The following is an 18,932-nucleotide window of genomic DNA, read 5'->3' on the forward strand; positions in this document are numbered from 1 at the left end:
ATCTGAGCGTTACCTGAAGCTGATGGTCCGTGTCTGCCTTGCACTCCTGTCATATGATTGGCTGATTAAATAATTACATGAATGTGTAGGTATGCAGGTGTTCCTAATAAAGTGCCCAGTGAGTGGTTACAGAATTAGTTGCATACAACAGGCTGCGTTAAAACCAGTCCTAACTTGGGAAAACTTTTAGGTGTACAGTTACTTACTGTAGCTCATCTGTTAACGTACATAATTTGTGAACTCGCTTTTATTCCTGTCAACAGAAAGAGATATGTGACATTTGAGAGCCTTGGATTTGGCATTGGTTCCCATCATGTTTGTATGGTTTAAGTGGGGAAGTAAACGGTTAAGGGAGTAACTATTTCATGCCCTGACTTCAACTCAGTAACCGTAATAGTTGCAGTATTCTTTGCTGAATCTGCAATGTGTTGGAAACACAGTCACAGTAGTGTCATGAAAAGTTACTTGAAAATGTACAGAAGCATAAGCAAAGCTAAGAATATTATTTCCAATTTATTAAGGTCAGTGCACAGTATATAAAGTGTAAAAAGGGAAATACACAAAAAACCTGTTTTGAATTAGAGATTTTTATACATCCAATCATGTTCTTTGTCTGAATTTAGGTTAAAGCTAATACAGAATTATACCAGTAACAAGTGAATCATGTAAACTATAATGCAGAGCATTCTCTTGTTTGGTATACTGTTTCTAGAAAACTAAAAAACAGAGCAGGTGTAGTTGTATTCATGTTTATTCTGAATTGCTACGACGGTTTCCTTCAGGAAAAACTAGTGGTATTTTCCACTTACTCATTTCCTTGCCACGTAATAACAGGTAATGTTGCGACACGACTATGATCTCACATAGGAAGCTTCAACTAAAAAAAAAAAGCACACACATGAAAACATTTTTGGGCTAGGACAAGGCATGATCAAGCCTCTAAAGCATGATTTAGCAAAACTGCTGCTAGAGATCCTATCATTACTTCTGAAATCGCACAATAACAGTGGGATGTTTCACCCCTCTGCAACTTGAACCCTGCAGTCAAGCTTCAGTGTTTTTATTTAAAAGTTTTTAAAGTCATACAGCACCAAACACAGGGGGTCCATTGCATAGACGCAGAGCCAGCTGGCTCTGCAAAGTGCAGAAATGCAGTCACGACTAAGGGTAAAAACAGGCCATATAAATAGTAGAAGGACCAGAAAAGCTGGCCAAATATTTTGAAATATTTTCTGATTCCAAATAAATGAGGTGGAATATGGTCCATTTTAGATCTGAGATATCTAAACATCATCTTAAATGACTGCCATTACATATCAGATGTGATGCAGCATGTGAACATACACTGTTTGGTAGTATCCGCATACAGTATATGAAGGATGCATATTTTTGCATTCCCATTGCTGTGGAACACAGATAATGGCTCCAATTTCACACAAGTGGTGTGACATCAGTTCAGGGCTCATAAAATAGGTAAGCACTGGCCCAGAGCCCTTGTAACACCACGCTCCATGTTTGGACAGTCCCAACAGCACGTGCTGAGCCAGACAGAGCTCCTAATCTCACATGTAGAAGCGGTAGAACTGAAAGTCAATTATAAGAAGAGCCATGGTACATCTACAGACTGTGCAGTTCATAGGCATGAATCTTATGAGTCGAGCAAGATTATCTGAGAGATGAAAGAGTAGTCTCAGTCACAAAAGCAGTCAGAAAATTATCAGAGGACGAGATCACACACTGCCCGTACACGGACTTTCTGCCTCTGGCAACAGCAACCACATTGGTAAAACTGGCACTGCTGCACAGCACCTGAGTGATTCCCGGTCTGGTATTTGCACCGTTTATCAGTCCTGTCTATCACTGTCTGGTAGCGTGTACTATTCAAATGTATTATAAACCCTTGTGACAACTTTGATACACATCCTCTACTACATCTGAAAGAAACCACCCCAGCAGTCAAAAATGAAATGAAGTAGAACAGAAGGTTACATATGTAACCATGGTTCTACAAGTGATAGACTGCCAGGGTCACTGGATCTCTCAGGTTGGTGAGAACAGCCAGAGAATGAGTTTAATGTAGGAGTGAACCTTTTATAGGCTACACGGTATTACATATTGCTTTGATATTTATACTCGGCAATAAAATAAGCAGATGGGAAAACTAATAGTTCCGGAAGGAAACCGCCCCGGCAACCTGCTGCTCAGTCTTACACAACCACTGTTACATACGTAGTCTTTGGTTATCAGTGTTTAGGATATAAATGACATGATCTCAGAGGAAAATTACATCTTATTCACAAGAGTTAATACAAAAGCATGCAAAAGTGACATTTAAATCTTCTTAAGAAATTAACATATTTGTTTATGCCCTTGTCTGACAGCTTGAAATACCCAGACCCTTCACACACACATTTAGAAAATCCATACCCAGCTTCCCAATTTAACTTTCATGAGAAAATCTGTAGTGAAAGAGTACAAGAAATGGAAGAGTTTTTTTGTTCCCCTTTTCTGTGCTTCCATTTTAATGAGGAATGAATAACCCACTTCAGGTATATTGCACACAAATTCCACAAACATGCTGCAACATATTTTTAAACTCCTTCAGCAAGAAAAGAAAAAATTAGTGTTCTTTTAGCATTAGCAAAAAAAAAAAAAAGTATATTAAAAAAAATATATCTTTCCACATCTGCTCATGTTGTATTCATAAGCCCACTCTTACTGTGTGATATTTTAAGCAACCTGCTGTCACTAAAGCATTTAAATCTTGCTTGATTGTGCTCTGGAATTATGCTCATTCGCACTATTGTTCACATGACTGCAACAACATAGACTAAGCCATCACTGGAGGGCATCTTCTCATTTGTTTTAAATACGGCAGATAACCATGTACAGTTTCCCCCTTTTAGCCATTACAATATTTCAAGCCAAACAGCAGATGTGGAAGGCTGTAATGTTCAATAAATGGCAAATTCACAGCATGTGGTCCATCATATGCACAATGTCATATTAACCCTCCCACCCCCCAAACTGGAGAACTACTTTTTTCATGCATGTAAGCATTTGATCCATGTTCTGAAGCGAGCAGAAATGAGAGATAATAAAAAGCACAGCTGAAGAAAATCTCTCCTTTTTTAATTAGCGTTTGGGGATCAGATCTCACGCTACCCCCACAACCTCTTCCTGTACTCCTGAGGAGGGCTGAGTGGATCCAGTTCATCCCGGGCAAAGATCGAGCCAGCAGAATCAGCCATGAAGATGAAGTACAGGTTGGCCACCAACATGGTCAGCATGGGCAAAAAGGAGAGCCCGAACCCAAAACCCCTCAGGCTGCTACCCCATGCTGCTGCAATCCAGTAAATCAGCCTGTGGGTTACACAGACACTGGTGAAGGCCACCATTGTTTGTGTGTGCCAAGTGAATGAGTTACACAGACAAAACACTCTGAAGTGTCATGTATGAAAGGCAAATAGGTAGGATGAGAGAGTATATTACACATATTTCTTCTGTCTCCTTCAAACATAAATCTAGTTTCAAATATGTAGTACCCCTACAATCCCTGATTTACAGGATCTTCCATTCTGACCTATTCGACCACAACCTTGCGAATTGATGAATAGGTCAAAATAGAAAATCCTGTAAAGAACAATTATCAAAGCCATGCTTTGATGGAAAATTAATCAACACCTGATTTGAAAATTTAACTGCACTGTGGTAGAAATCATCATAAGTAACCCACTTTCTCTGTTCAAAGAAAAACGATTGTGTGTGTGCGCGTGTGATGTTAAAGCTCACACCACATGGGCAGGGAACAGGAAGGTGATTTATATTGGGAGTGCGGCAAGTTTAAGCAGCATACATGCGGTATGAGCTTTGACATCACACCAACAATTTCTTTTAACAGGGAAAGTGGGTTGCTTAGAATGATTTATACCACAGTGCAGTTAAATTCTCAAATCAGGTGTTGATTAATTTTCCATCAAAGCACGGCTCTGATAACTGTTATGACCTCAAGATAAATGATAGGTTTGAACTCATTCTCATGTGTTATCATTTCTATAGTAACAGCTCATTCACAGGCACTTGTATGGTGGCTGCAACAGATTAACAAAAAGTTTAACATTATAGCATTACATCATTGATATGGTGAATTTTTCTGTTACGAGACTTTTATTTATCATTTAAGGAAAATGTCTCGAGTGTCAGCATGTTCAAAATGTCACTAGGCTTTCCAATGTGTGTAGCAGTTTTCCAATATGGTTATTTTTAATTTTTGTAGTTGCAACTGCAATTAAAGGAATCCTGAAAGTCATGGGTACTGCAGCACCCTCACTTCCCACAAGCTTGGCAATGGATACATTAAATTTGGATAAAGTATTGGATTATGTTACCTGCCAATGGCAAAAATGATGGTGAGGAGAGGCACCAGTTTGAGAAGGTTCTGGTTCAGATAAGCAGCCATGACACCCAGCTGAAGGAAGTACAGGAGAAAGAGTGAGACAGAGTCGTCAACGTAGCGGCGGTGGATGTTCACCTCTTCAACCTCTCCGTCACAGTGAGGTTTCAGAGAACGATAGCGCACACGGGACACACCCAGCATCAACACACCTGAAAGAATGAAGAAATCAGCATGAACTGAAATACTAGTGCATCTCAAAAAATTAGAATATTGTGAAAAAAGTTTATATTTTCCATCAGTTATTTAAGAAAGTGAAAATGTTATATATTATAGACATTACACAAACTAAAATGTTTCAAGCATTTTTCTATTTTAATTTTAATCAGTATGGCATACAGTACAAAAACATAAAAAGCCATCTCAGAATATTAGAATATTTCATTCCGAGTTTGAGTAAAACAGTATGAACACAATGTATCTCTTGGTCTAGTTCAGTACACACAACCACAATCATGGGGAAGACTGCTGACTTGACTGTTGTCCAGAAGATGATCACTGATGCCCTCCACAAGGAGGGTAAGCCACAAAAGGTCATTGCTGAAAAGGGTGGCTGGAAAAGGTGCACAAGCAACAGGGATGGCTGCAGTCTTCAGAGGATTGTCAAGAAAAGTTGATTCAAGAACTTGGGAGAGCTTCACAAGGAGTGGACTGAGGCTGGTGTCAGTGTATCAAGACCCATCACGAACAGACATCTTCAAGAAAGGGGATACAACTTTCGCATTCCTAATATCAAGCTACTCCTGAGCCAGAGACAATGTCAGAAGTGTCTTATCTGGGCTAAGGAGAGAAAGAAATGGACTGTTGCTCAGTGGTCCAAAGTCCTCTTTTCAGATGAAAGTACATTTTGCGTTTAATTTGGAAATCACGGTTCTAGAGTCTGGAGGAAGAGTGGACAGGCACAGAATCCAAGGTGTTTGAAGCCCAGTGTGAAGTTTCCACAGTCTGTGATGATTTGGGGTGCCAGGTCATCTGCTGGTGTTGGTCTACTGTATTTTATCTAGTCCAAAGTCAACACAGTCATCTACCAGGAGATTTTAGAGCACTTCATGCTTCTATCTGCTGACGAGCTTTTTGGAGATGCTGATTTCCTTTTCCAGCAGGACTTAGCACCTACCCACAGTGCCAAAACTACTACCAAATGGTTTGCTGACCATGATATTACTGTGTTTGATTGGCCAGCCAACTTGCCTGACCTGAACCCCATAGAGAATCTATGGGGTATTGTCAAGAGGAAGATGAGAAACACCCGACCCAAAAATACAGATACGCTGAAGGCCACTATCAAAGCAACCTGGGCTTCAATAACACCTCAGCAGTGCCACAGACTGATCACCTCCATGCCACACCGCATTGATACAGTAATTCATGGTAAAGGAGCCCCAACCAAGTATTGAGTGTATAAATGAATATACTTTTCAGAAGTTGGACATTTCTGTATTGTAAATCCTTTTTTTGATTGATCTTAGGAAATATTCTAATAATTTGAGATACTGGATTTCTGATTTTCATGAGCTATAAGCCATAACCATCAAAATTAAAACAAAAAAGGCTTTAAATATTTCACTTTACATGTAATGAATATAGAACATATGAAAGTTTACCTTTTAGAATTAAATTATGAAAAAAAAAAGGAACTTTTTCATGGTATTCTAATTTTTTGAGATGCACTAGTATCTGATCTAGCATTAGGTTGAGACATAGCACCTGGTAAACACTATACAAGAGGTCATGTCTTCATCAACAGGAAAGAGCTGCTAGCAGCAAGAATAAAGATTTTTTTTTAATTATATATTAAACACCACCCATCAAGTCAATGTCTTGTCAGAAACCTTGTAAATATGAGAAAATTTTTCCTTTGTAGCCTCATCCTTACCCAGGACAATCGGTACGACTGCAAAGACGGAACAGCGCAGCGTGTAGACCAGCCTTAGGGAGGCGCTATCCAGCAGAGGAGCATCAAAGGGTAAGAAAGTGTGACCACCCCAAACCAGGACAGGGAAAATCAGAGCTGACATGAATATGGACACACCCAATTTAAGCACATCACGGTATGTCCCAGCACACGAACCTTGAAAGAAGAAGGAAACAAACAAACAAAGCCATGAGACACTAGAATGCTTTAAAAAAAAAAAAAAATCATTTTATTGGAAGACAGAAAACTATCTATCCGTCCATCCATCTGTCACAACTGGGGAGCAGATTATGATTTTTTTTTTTTTTAAACTCAGCTTAAAATATTCTTCAGAAGAACTCAGAGGGATCAAATAAATCTCTTCATGAGAATTTTTCTGATAAATTACGTAGCATCTCTTCCACTTGTTTGTCAATTATTCAAGTATTGCACACAATTATTTATCACTTTTCATCATTCTGTTCAAGGGTATCAGTAATTTAGAAGTTGACTGGATGACTGAATGTTTAACATATTTATAGTCACAAAACATAAAAAAAATAAATAAATAAAAAAGGGTTTTCCACTCACAGATTTGCAACTTGTTCTGTCTGGGATAAGCATGGTAGTAATCATCTGGAAGTGTGTCTTCGTGCCTAATGAAGGCATGACTCTCCTCCTCCCAGAGTTCTGACTTGCACATGGGCGAAGCAGGCATGCTGGTGGAGCGCAGGACGCTTACATTCGGACTGAAAACCCCAACGGCTTTCTCGGGCATACTGTTCAACTCCTCCACCTCAATCTCCAAGGGTGGAACCTTCTGTCTTAACTCAGGCTGCTTTCCCTCCACGCAGTCTTCACACGTTGCCTGCTTTTCTTGCCCACCAAACTCTCGCTCACTCTCAGTCCTGCTTACTCCACGGTGGGACCCGCTATCTGATCTCTCCCTCTCCTTCTCTTCTACAAGATCCATTTCACTCTGCTGTAGTTTGAGATCAGATGCTGCTTCTTCTCTCTTGCCAAGTTGATCAGCCTTGTCTCCAGGCCAGGGCAGTGTGCTTGGTTCCATATCAGCACCATTGATCTTTTCTTCTTTACTTATCTTCTTTTCCGTTTCCCAGTCAGGAACAGAGGATTCTGGCATCAGAACTAGAGGAGCTTTGACCACTGGAACAGAGACTGAAGAAAGGTCCTCAGACAGCTTGAATTACAATATTATAGACTTTTTATGTCGTGTTTATCAAAGGCCATCTCTCAGAACAGGAATCACATTTGAGTTTCTCCTTCCTGGAATAAAATGCTGTAGGTCAGTAGGCTACATTTTAAATAACATACCATAATAAATGTGTTGTATTAGCAATTCAGAAAAATGTTCGTGTGCCCTTGAAATTATGACATTTGCCTCCAAAAGGTCAGTCATTGTATAGTCTTGTTTTTTTTTAAATAACAGTGACATTTGGTAAAGATGTTTTTAAGTTAAAGTAATCCAAGATGATATTTTGGCAAATTAATATTATTGTTGATTTTGACTCAACCACACTTAGTTTACTACCATGACGTAAGTTTGGATGCAAAATTCCGTGAAACTCAACACTAATGGATGAATTTAAAACTGTTTCCTGATAATAATAAAGTTTGTTTAGGGTGTATCACTATTACTGTTTTTTTGTTGTTTTTTTTGTGTAATCTTTATCTGTTTTTTACAAGATGAGAGAGAAACGGCATTTCGATTCTCCTATGTCCTGGATATATAGTGAATTGACAAAGAATCTTTGAATCTTAGTACTACTACTACTACTATTATTATTATTATGAAATGACGTGGAATGCGACAGCAGGAAAAACAGCAACTATACTATGATAAGCAGAAGGAAATACATCTATACACAAGTACACACACCCTAACTATATTTTAATATCTTCACCTCACGGACAACATGGTATCTGATTCCATTACATATAGTTGAAATAAAATCAAATATGAGAACAATGTCAATAGAAGTTATTAAAAGTCAAGTTTATTCATATAACGCTTTTAACAATAAACACTGTCGCAAAGCAGCTTTACAGAATTTGAACGACTTAAAACACGAGCTAATTTTATCCCTAATCTATCCCCAGTGAGCAAGCCTGTGGCGACGGTGGCAAGGAAAAACTCCCTTAGACGACATGAGGAAGAAACCTCGAGAGGAACCAGACTCAAAAGGGAACCCATCCTCATTTGGGCAACAACAGACAGCATGACTATAACATTAACAGTTTTAAAGTGCATATCATGAGTAAATTAAACTTCGGTCAAATATCTGTCACATTTTGCACAATTTTTTCCTTGCGCAATACCAGAAAAATTCAGTTGAAATCAAGCCATTTGAGGCGAATTGGTCCGCCTCTGAAAAAACTTGCCATTTGGATTTCCCGGCAAACACTGCTTTTCGTGACGTCGCGTGCGGGACGCCTCCTTCTGAATCCTACATCAGCGCTGGTTTGTTTATGAGAAAACGATCTGGTGGTTTTCTGCAAATTTCTTCAATGTTATCACGCAATTATTAAAATGGTTAAAAGATGTATCGTAGGAGGGTGTAGCAACATTACATTCGTCATTAGGGTGCATTAGTTGCCCTCACTTTCATAAAATCTGATGCATTTTTGTTTGGGTGTTCCTTTTCACCAATAAAGACATCCTGTAAAATTTTGACCATATTCAAAAGTCTAATGGTGGCACCATGAGGTTCATTTTTTGCCAAAAAACGCTTATTTTATGTTTGCGCGTAAAGTTTGAGTCACAATGTTGGACTCCATTTATTGATTTCTTGTGAGCCAGAGATCATGTTAAGAACCTTTGCAAGGGATTGAGAAGCATTAATGTGATTCATAATACATTTGTATTGTTTAAAAGTAGTTGAACAATGATTCAATGAACAGCTAAAACTCAAACTGTGCTTGATAATATATTTAGAATATGTACTAAAAATGTGTATCTAAGAGATTTGGTATACTCTATAAGGTGCCATAATATTTCATGAAAAGTGATCGAAATTTTGTCATAAAAGTCATAAAATAGCAGCTTTTTCCAAAACTTTGAGCTCCTGGTGCCACCATTAAACTTTTGAATTTTGTCAAAATATTTCACCCAGTGTGTTTTCTTACCAAAAGGAACATAAAAACAAAAATGCATCATGATCGGAGGAACTTTTCATTTTTAGGGGACAACTGATGCACCCTATTCTTCATCCAAAGGTGAAGTAACATTGCGCTCAGGTGACAATTCCATAGTTCAATGCAAAAATCACTAGCTGCTAAACTTGGTCTACACAGGGTGTGCACTGAAACCGTGCAAGCTCTCTCAGCCTGCTGGCGCTTCCGCAGGTGACATCATGAATCTGGCTCCAGACTCTCTTGGTATTTTTCCAGACGCGTTTTATTTTATTTTTTTCTGCTGCTTGTGCAAAATTACCCTTCTGGAGGAGTGTGTAAACGGACATACTTTCATCTCATCTCATCTCGTTATCTCTAGCCGCTTTATCCTGTTCTACAGGGTCACAGACAAGCTGGAGCCTATCCCAGCTGACTACGGGTGAAAGGCGGGGTACACCCTGGACAAGTCGCCAGGTCATCACAGGGCTGACACATAGACACAGACAACCATTCACACTCACATTCACACCTACGGTCAATTTAGAGTCACCAGTTAACCTAACCTGCATGTCTTTGGACTGTGGGGGAAACCGGAGCGCCCGGAGGAAACCCACGCGGACACGGGGAGAACATGCAAACTCCACACAGAAAGGCCCTTGCCGGCCACGGGGCTCGAACCCAGGACCTTCTTGCTGTGAGGCGACAGCGCTAAATTTGGTCCAGGATATGCACTTTAACATGAAGTCAGTTTCGTTGATGTTACAGTATAAGGCAAAAGGGGGGGAAAAAATCCACTTGCAACAAGTAAATCTAAGAAGTAGTGGTAATTTATTTCCTCCTTTATGGTCCCATACACACATGTTAATGGCCCTGTATGTAACTTGCTGTATTAAAGGGCCCTTTAGGGAACCAAAGGCTTGTTTAGTTACTGTGTGGAACATTTTAAGCCATGAGTGCACACCAAAAAGTCATTAACCAAATGGTAAAAATGATCAGATTAGGAAAAAACAAAACCATAACATGTGAGTGATGAGGTTTCTGCAAAGAGTTTTCAGTGAAATTATTTTTAACATCATGATAAAACAAAAAACACAGACAGGAAAATGGCGTCGTGAGACTGAGAAGCTTTCAGTGATCAAACTGCAGCTCCACGCATTTCATTCCTCAAACACTAAAAGCCAGGATAAACCAAACTACAACATATATTCGACGTTAAGGAGGAAAAAGCCAGCGACGTGCTTTATTATAATCCCTCTACACTTTACACTGAGTGAAAGGGAAAAGTCCCAGAGGCCCATCTGACAGCTTCAGATCAACAAAACAACCCGGAAGTCACCAAACCGGGACTCGACACTGAGACACCAGTAAAGGGTCAGGTGTAAGTCACTGCGTCTCAAAAACACTTACCTAAAATACAGTATCATAAATCTCCTGGATCAGTATTCCCAGCGGAACGTGCTCCAGATCTTGTACAGGAATTTTCCGGAAGTGGGAGTTCAGGTGTGTCCAGGTGCCTCGAGTGTGCGTGTTTTCACTCTCTCTGACACCATGCGCCTTCTGCTGGCTGTGTCCTGCTTATTGTAGTGGGAGAAAGAGCACAGCCCACAATCCGGAACATTTCCAATGTGAACCCACATGTCGGATTTATTCCTCGCGTTTGAAGTTTGAAAGTTTCCCCAGCAATATCTTTTCTCCTACAGAAAGACCAAAACCCACTGTGTGTAGGAGAAAAAGGTTCACGCTTATGTAGCCGCTTTATCCTGTCCTACAGGGTCGCAGGCAAGCTGGAGCCTATCCCAGCTGACTACGGGCGAAAGGCGGGGTACACCCTGGACAAGTCGCCAGGTCATCACAGGGCTGACACATAGACACAGACAACCATTCACACTCACATTCACACCTACGGTCAATTTAGAGTCACCAGTTAACCTAACCTGCATGTCTTTGGACTGTGGGGGAAACCGGAGCGCCCGGAGGAAACCCACACGGACACGGGGAGAACATGCAAACTCCACACAGAAAGGCCCTCGCTGGCCACAGGGCTCGAACCCAGGTACCTTCTTGCTGTGAGGTCACAATGCTAACCACTACACCACCGTGCTGCCCCACAGATCTCATCTCATCTCATCTCATCTCATTATCTCTAGCCACTTTATCCTGTCCTACAAGGTCGCAGGCAAGCTGGAGCCTATCCCAGCTGACTACGGGCGAGAGGCGGGGTACACCCTGGACAAGTCGCCAGGTCATCGCAGGGCTGACACATAGACACAGACAACCATTCACACTCACATTCACACCTACCAGTTAACCTAACCTGCATGTCTTTGGACTGTGGGGGAAAACGGAGCACCTGGAGGAAACCCACACAGACACGGGGAGAACATGCAAACTCCACACAGAAAGGCCTTCGCCGGCCACTGGGCTTGAACCCAGGTACCTTCTTGCTGTGAGGTCACAGTGCTAACCACTACACCACCGTGCTGCCCCACAGAACTCATATAGTTTAGTACTTAATTTATTATGTCTGTGTTGACAGTGATCACTGTGAAGCTGCTGGTGATGGTGGTGATATTAATAGCAGCATTCATTCATTTATTCATTCATTCATCTACAGTAACTACTTTATTCTGGTCAAGGTTACAGCAGATCCAGAGTCTATTCTGAAAACAAGGCAAGACAATTCACCCCGGATGGAACGCCAGTCCGTAGATGATGATGATGATGATGATGATGATTATTATTATACACTTTCATTGTCATTAATTTATTCAAACACAACCCCCCAAAATGGCAGATCTGCTTTTATGATTATATAGAATATGGGCATCATACTTTGATTAATTCTGTGATTATTATTATTATTATTATTTACAGTGTAAGTTGGTGATGTTACTCATTAGCCAATTTATTCTAAGGGCTTTAGAAATGTTCTCAGGTTGTGATATTCTGATCCTGGAGAAATTTCTCACTAAATAGCTGAAAATAAAATTACTCCTGAATGGCAAAAATTCCATTATTGTTGTTTAAATAATTCCACTGAATTAGGAGGCAGTGTCTTGTTAACTAACGCTTCAGTGGTCTATTGTTTTACTTTTGAATTCAGATTGATTAATGAAAAGGAAAGACGATAATGAATAAAATAAATATTGCCTAGTTAATCATCATTGTCATCATCATCATCATCATCATCATCAGTATTATAATTAAAATATTTAAAAAATATTAAAATGCTGGTTGTTTTTAATTTCAGTCACAAAATGGTTCATGTCAATGTAAGAATAATAAATGGAAAAATAAATTGAGTTCTGTGTCGTAAAGTGTCCTCTGTCCTAATGTGGCTAAATGGACTGCTCCACACTGCTAATATGGTGCTAAATGTCAGACCGGCCTATGAGTCTGTAAAACATTGCTCTCTCTTTTGGCCTAAACTCAAGTGCAGGCCCATCTGTACGTACTGATAGAATACATTGAAGATGGTCTCTTGCTACATTTTTACATTAGTAGCTTTATATTTTTATTAATGTGTACCAAATGTCATTTCAATCTCCAGTACAGGACTACTGCTACAGACAATGATTCAGTGAAACCACAGTCAATGGTAAATTCTAAAAATATTCTCTACTAAGAAATTCTGAAAAAAAAATTTAGAAAAGGTATATTATAACTTGTTCTCTAATAAAGAAAAATGAAAATGAATTTCTGGGTTAATATCCATTTTCACCAACTGTAATATTGATGATTGGGGCTGTGACATTTCCTATTCAAGAATTACAATCACTGAGAACTTTATTAGGAACAACTATACACCTACTCATTCATGCAATTATCTAATCAGCCAATCATTTGACAGCACTGCAATGCATGAAATCATGCAGACATGGGCCAGCAGCTTCTGGTAATGTTCACATCAACAATCAGATTAGGGAAAAATGTGATCTCAGTGATTTTGACTGTGGCATGATTGTTGGTGCCAGACAGGTTGGTTTGAGTATTTCTATTACTGCTGATCTCCTGGGATTTTCATGCACAACAGTCTCTAGAGTTTACTCAGAATGGTGCAATAAAGAAAAAAACATTCAAGGAGCAGCAGGTCTGAAGATGGAAACACCTTGTTAATGAGAGAGGTTAGTGGAGAATGGTTAGACTGGTTTGAGCTGAAAGGCTGTAGGAAGGCTACAGTAACTCAAATAACCACTCTGTACAATTATGGTGAGCATAAAAGCATCTCAGAATGCACAACACTGAAAATTTGAGGAAAATGAGCGACAATAGCAGAAGACCACATCAGGTTCCACTTCTGTCAACCAAGAACAGAAAGCTGAGCCTGCAGAGAGCACAGGCTCACCAAAACTGTAAGAAACTTAGCCTGGTCTGATTAATCTTGATTTCTGTTGACGCACACAGATGGTAGAGTCAGAATTTGGCACCAACTGCATGAATCCATGGACCCAACTTGCCTTGTGTGAACAGTCCAGGCTGGTGGAGGTGGTGTAATGGTATGGGGAATGCTTTCTTGGCACATTTTGGACCTGTTAATACCAATCAATCATCGCTTGAATGACCCAGCCTATTTGAGTATTGTTGCTGATCATGTGCATCCCTTCATGGCCACAATTTACCATCTTCTAATGACTACTTCCAGTATGATAATGCCAGAGGTGGACAAAGTACCCAACTTCATTATTTAAGTCAAAGTACAGATCCCACTGGTCAAATGTTACTCTGATACAAGTGAAAGTTGTCCAGTCAAATTTTTACTTAAGTTAAAGTCCTGAAGTACTTGCTTTTAAAAATACTTAAGTATTGAAAGTATATTTTCTGTCAATGCATCGTTGTATTATTGCCACAATGCTTACAAAACCTAATGCCGGTGCCAAAGACAGAAATGTGAATTCACAAAATGAACACATGCTGTGCCATCATGGTGGTTTTTTTTTTTTTTTAAAGATTTTTTTTGGGCTTTTTTCACCTTTATTGGATAGGACAGTGTAGAGACAGGAAATGAGCAGGAGAGAGAGACGGGGAGGGATCGGGAAATGACCTCGGGTCGGAATCGAACCCGGGTCCCCGGATTTATGGTATGGCGCCTTATCCACCTGAGCCATGACGCCCCCCATCATGGTGGTTTAACGTTAAGCTAGGTAGTCAGTGAAACTCCACCTGGCATGCTAGCAAACTCTTTTCCAACTTGAAATCATATTGGGTAGCTAACGCTACTAGAAAAGAAAGATTTCTACATTCTGTTTATTTGGCAAGATTATGCTAAAACATATTTCTGAAAGGGGGCGGCACGGTGGTGTAGTGGTTAGCACTGTCGCCTCACAGCAAGAAGGTCCTGGGTTCGAGCCCCGGGGCCGGCGAGGGCCTTTCTGTGCGGAGTTTGCATGTTCTCCCCGTGTCCGCGTGGGTTTCCTCCGGGTGCTCCGGTTTCCCCCACAGTCCAAAGACATGCAGGTTAGGTTAACTGGTGACTCTAAATTGACCGTAGGTGTGAATGTGAGTGTGAATGGTTGTCTGTGTCTATGTGTCAGCCCTGTGATGACCTGGCGACTTGTCCAGGGTGTACCCCGCCTTTCGCCTGTAGTCAGCTGGGATAGGCTCCAGCTTGCCTGCGACCCTGTAGAAGGATGAAGCGGCTAGAGATAATGAGATGAGATGAGATATTTCTGAAAGGACTTCAGATAAGTTAACGTTATTCATTTTAGCATCATTCCATTTTTACATGCTAACTAACAGTGTCCAAGTTAACTAGCTATGTGTTAATGTTAGCCGTGGAGAAGGCGATGGCAACTTGGCGGGCAAATCCATAGAAATTCATTTGACTAACCAGACTGCATAGCTATTGCAACGTTATCGCTAGCTCTAAAAGCACAGACAACTTCACTGCAAGCTTTCTCTTGGAATAAAACGTTTATATCCTTCAATATGCTTCCGCAGGTTGGACGGTGAGTTTTTGTAGGCCGTGATGTGGTTCGTTTTTGGCAAACAAAGCAAACATTTAAAACAAAACGAATCTTTAACCCTTTCAGAAAACTGAAACATGGGTTCTAGCTATGGACCCTTTTCACGTGACATCACGACAAACGCGGCCGCCATTTTGGACATGTACTACCAGTAGTTTACCACAGCCAACATTGAGGAACGGCAGCAAAGAAAGTTTTAACTTTCAGCAAGACTTCCATCATGCCACTATATTGTTGTGCACCTGGATGTAGTAACCATCAACAAACAAGGCAAGGGTTATCATTTTATCGGATCCCGACGGAGAAGATGGATAGCGGCCATTAACAGATTGGCAGCCCTCGGCATACCAACGCTTGTATAGTGACCACTTTGTTGGAGGTAAGACGAATAAAATTAGCCAGAAAAGGCATTACATTGCTGTTAACATTCTGTGGCGGCGAGTGTGTAACCAAATAGGCTAAAATAACCCATTGTAACCTCTTTGTTCTTCTGTAGTAGCTATTGTTGACTAGCTAATGTCAACAAGTAGCTAGTATGTTACTGTAGCAATGTTTACATTCAGTCATTTGGATGACTGTTAAAACCTTTCAGTCTCAAGTTTTTCCTTTACTGGATTTACTAGTTTACTGTAATTATGATCCGGCAGCTATTTACACCGGATCCAGTATAAATAGCTGCCGGAGCCGACGTCCGAGGTTCTGGAGCGCGCTCCAGCTTGCTCTCCCTCAAATTAAGCAGCGCGCGCCGGCTTGCTCCCAGAGTGCTCCGGCCGAGGTTCCCCTCAAATTAAGCAGCGCGCGCCGGCTTGCTCCCGGAGTGCTCCGGCCGAGGTTGCCCTCAAATTAAGCAGCGCGCCCCGGCTTGCTCCGGAGCAAGCCAGAACGCGCTCCGTAACCTCGGCCGGAGCACTCCGGGAGCAAGCCGGAGCGCGCTCCGGAACCTTGGCTGGAGCACTCCTGGAGCAAGCCGGAGCGCATTCTGGAACCTCGGACGTTGGCGTGTATGTGTATGGCGATGGGTTTTTAACGACATAGGTATACAGATCATGTGGGCCGAAGTCAGGTAAGACGAGGGCTTCGTGTACTTCCGTACGTCAGTGAACAATCCTGGTGGAAGCAGGTAAACGTCGTTCTCTAAGCCTGCTAACCTCAATTTTTGCAAATACCTCTCCCTCTGCTCGCCCTGTAAATGCCCTACGTTGCTGGATAGTGAAGGTGTTTTCTGCATCTCGCTCCTTTTTCTTTTATGTTTTTCGTTTGTCGCCTTCATCGCATTCAAACTGATTTGAGCCGAAGTCCACTACATGTCCAAAATGGCGGTCGCGTTTACGAAGGTCACGTGACTGAAAAGGGTCTATAGCCATGAGTGCGTGCATTCCCCAGAAGAACCGCCTCCTTCCGTTCTGCCATCAACTGATCGAGTTCAAATAATACTGCTGAGAAATCATTGAACTTGATTTTATCCAGTCTATGGACATGACGTGACCCTAGTGATTACTGATAGGCTGTCTCAGTGTCACCTGTGAAAAAAACCCAATCATATTTTAGAAAAAAAAAAAAGAAAAAAACATCCACTTTCAAAGCTGCTTCATAGTAACAAGTAACGAGGACCTTGACAGAAATGTAATGGAGTGAAAAGTACGATATCAAATGTAGTGAAGTTAAAGTCACAAGTTTTCAAAAAAATAATACTCAAGTAAAGTACAGATACTCAAAAAGTGTACTTAAGTACAGTACTCAAGTAAATGTACTTCGTTACTGTCCACCTCTGGATAACGCACCATGTCACAAAGGAAAAGTCGTCTCAGACTGGTTTCATGAACATGACAGTGAGTTCAGTGTTCTTCAGTGACCTTCCAAGTCACCAGATCTGAATCCAATGGAAAACCTTTGGGATGTGGTAGAACAGGAGATTCACAGCATGAAGGTGCACCTGAAAAATCTGCAGGAATTATCTGATGTAATCATGTCAACACGGACCAGAATCTCAAAGGAATGTTTCGAACATCGTGTAGAATCCATGCTATGAAAAGACTATTTTGAGAGTGGAATGAGGCACTACCTAGTATTAGTAAAGTGGTGTGAATGTAATTGCACAAAACGCACCATCCTGTATAACAAATGCAAAAATATGTCATAAAAAACCCTAAAAGCATTTTTTAATGTTTAAAATTTAGGACAGCACCTGCCTGTCGCATGTGTAGCATAGCAAGTGATTTCACAGAATCTCTTCATTCAATAACTTGGGAGAAATACATTTATCTTTATTTGGAAACAAATATAAAAAGCACATTAAATGCAAGACCTACTTGTGAACCACATGGCACATGGTCTTTCTGATGAGTGTCTCAGTATTAAATACGTAATATATCAAACACACACACACACACACACACACACACACACACACACACAATGTGCATTGTAACGACTACAGTAATTCCTGACGCTAGAGCTTAATGTGCTGTGGCAATAACTGCCTCCAATGACAGTTTCAAACAGAGCAATCTCAACTATACAGACTATAAATCAATAGCAGGTAGGAAAATTAAATTTAAACAGGCACTGAAATGGCAATTCATATCATTTGCACATCATAGACACATTTCTTGCTTATGTGAGCTGGATCTCTTTTAAAAACATGTAGTTATGCTAATCACAGCTTTGCACCAGAGCATTTGCAAAGTCAATAATGCACTGATAGCTTGTGCACAACAGTGAATTCACACCATTTGAATGAACATTTTCAGTTCTGTAATTAGGAAATACTGTTGAACAATATACACCACATCAGACACACCCTATTAAAGCACACTGCAGAGAGAAGAAGAGAGAAAGAGAGTAAGAAAGGGGAGGAACTTTTCAAAACTCTCAACCAGATGTCTCAGGAGGGTGCTTGATCATTACATCGATTGACATTTAGCTTAATAACAATGAGGCCAGGGTTTTTTTTCTTTTTTTTTCTTTTTCTGGCAGCTCTGTAAACACACTGAATCATAAGGCCAAAAGCTCAGGACTTTCAAAGAGATCAGAGGATTTTACAATCCCTAAACCAAAGCACTTTAAGTTCTATAAAGGTACTGGAGTCATAAATTCAGTCAAGGATTTACCCTCATTGTGATAATCAATAATTTACACTGCATCGACATGCGATAACTAGCTCACCCAAACTGCTTATGACAGGCAAGTGGCTAGTTTTAGCTTCAGGTGTCATCGCTAATACGTCTCAGGAAACCTGGATGTGACATCACTTATCAGCTGTGTGGTGAAATATGTGAGGTATTGTGCTGGCAGTAAATTATCCCATAAGTATAAATGAAAGAAATGTAAAGCAGAACATGTGTGTGTGTGTGGTTTTTTTTTTTTTTAATGAGACATCATGCCACCTTATGTACACCACCAGCATGGGGGCGTTATTTGACTCAGTGGTGGAGACTGTGAGGTAGCCATCATGTGGCGTCGTGACTGGCCAAGCCCAGGCAGTCCC

The 18,932-nt window shown here is 40.7% G+C and overlaps 1 protein-coding gene across 2 annotated transcripts; it reads right to left on the reverse strand.

Annotated features, from left to right (window-relative positions):
• Positions 1 to 494: 494 nt before the first annotated feature.
• On the reverse strand, positions 495 to 11,040 carry tmem79b (transmembrane protein 79b). Of its 2 annotated transcripts, none has more exons than XM_060921876.1 (5): positions 10,890 to 11,040; positions 6,939 to 7,526; positions 6,330 to 6,524; positions 4,389 to 4,605; positions 495 to 3,363 (listed from the first exon to the last, which is right to left on the reverse strand). In XM_060921876.1, exons 2-5 carry the CDS (start codon positions 7,489 to 7,491, stop codon positions 3,162 to 3,164), a joined length of 1,167 nt encoding a protein of 388 aa, XP_060777859.1. In that variant the 5' UTR covers positions 7,492 to 7,526; positions 10,890 to 11,040; the 3' UTR covers positions 495 to 3,161. The 2 variants fall into 2 exon arrangements, with proteins under 2 accessions (XP_060777859.1, XP_060777857.1); XM_060921874.1 differs by having other exon boundaries at positions 6,939 to 7,634.
• Between the last annotated feature and the right edge of the window lie 7,892 nt (positions 11,041 to 18,932).

The sequence above is a fragment of the Neoarius graeffei genome, chromosome 5 (assembly GCF_027579695.1).
Source record: "Neoarius graeffei isolate fNeoGra1 chromosome 5, fNeoGra1.pri, whole genome shotgun sequence".
Lineage (NCBI taxonomy): Eukaryota > Metazoa > Chordata > Actinopteri > Siluriformes > Ariidae > Neoarius > Neoarius graeffei.

Excerpts from the sequence above, each read along its gene's own strand:
- tmem79b (XM_060921876.1), bottom strand. The coding sequence starts at position 7,491 with ATGCCAGAATCCTCTGTTCCTGACTGGGAAACGGAAAAGAAGATAAGT. Across the intron at positions 6,525-6,938 it reads ACAGAACAAGTTGCAAATCT|GTTCGTGTGCTGGGACATAC; the intron begins GTGAGTGGAAAA and ends TCTTCTTTCAAG. Across the intron at positions 3,364-4,388 it reads ATCATTTTTGCCATTGGCAG|GCTGATTTACTGGATTGCAG; the intron begins GTAACATAATCC and ends TGTAACCCACAG.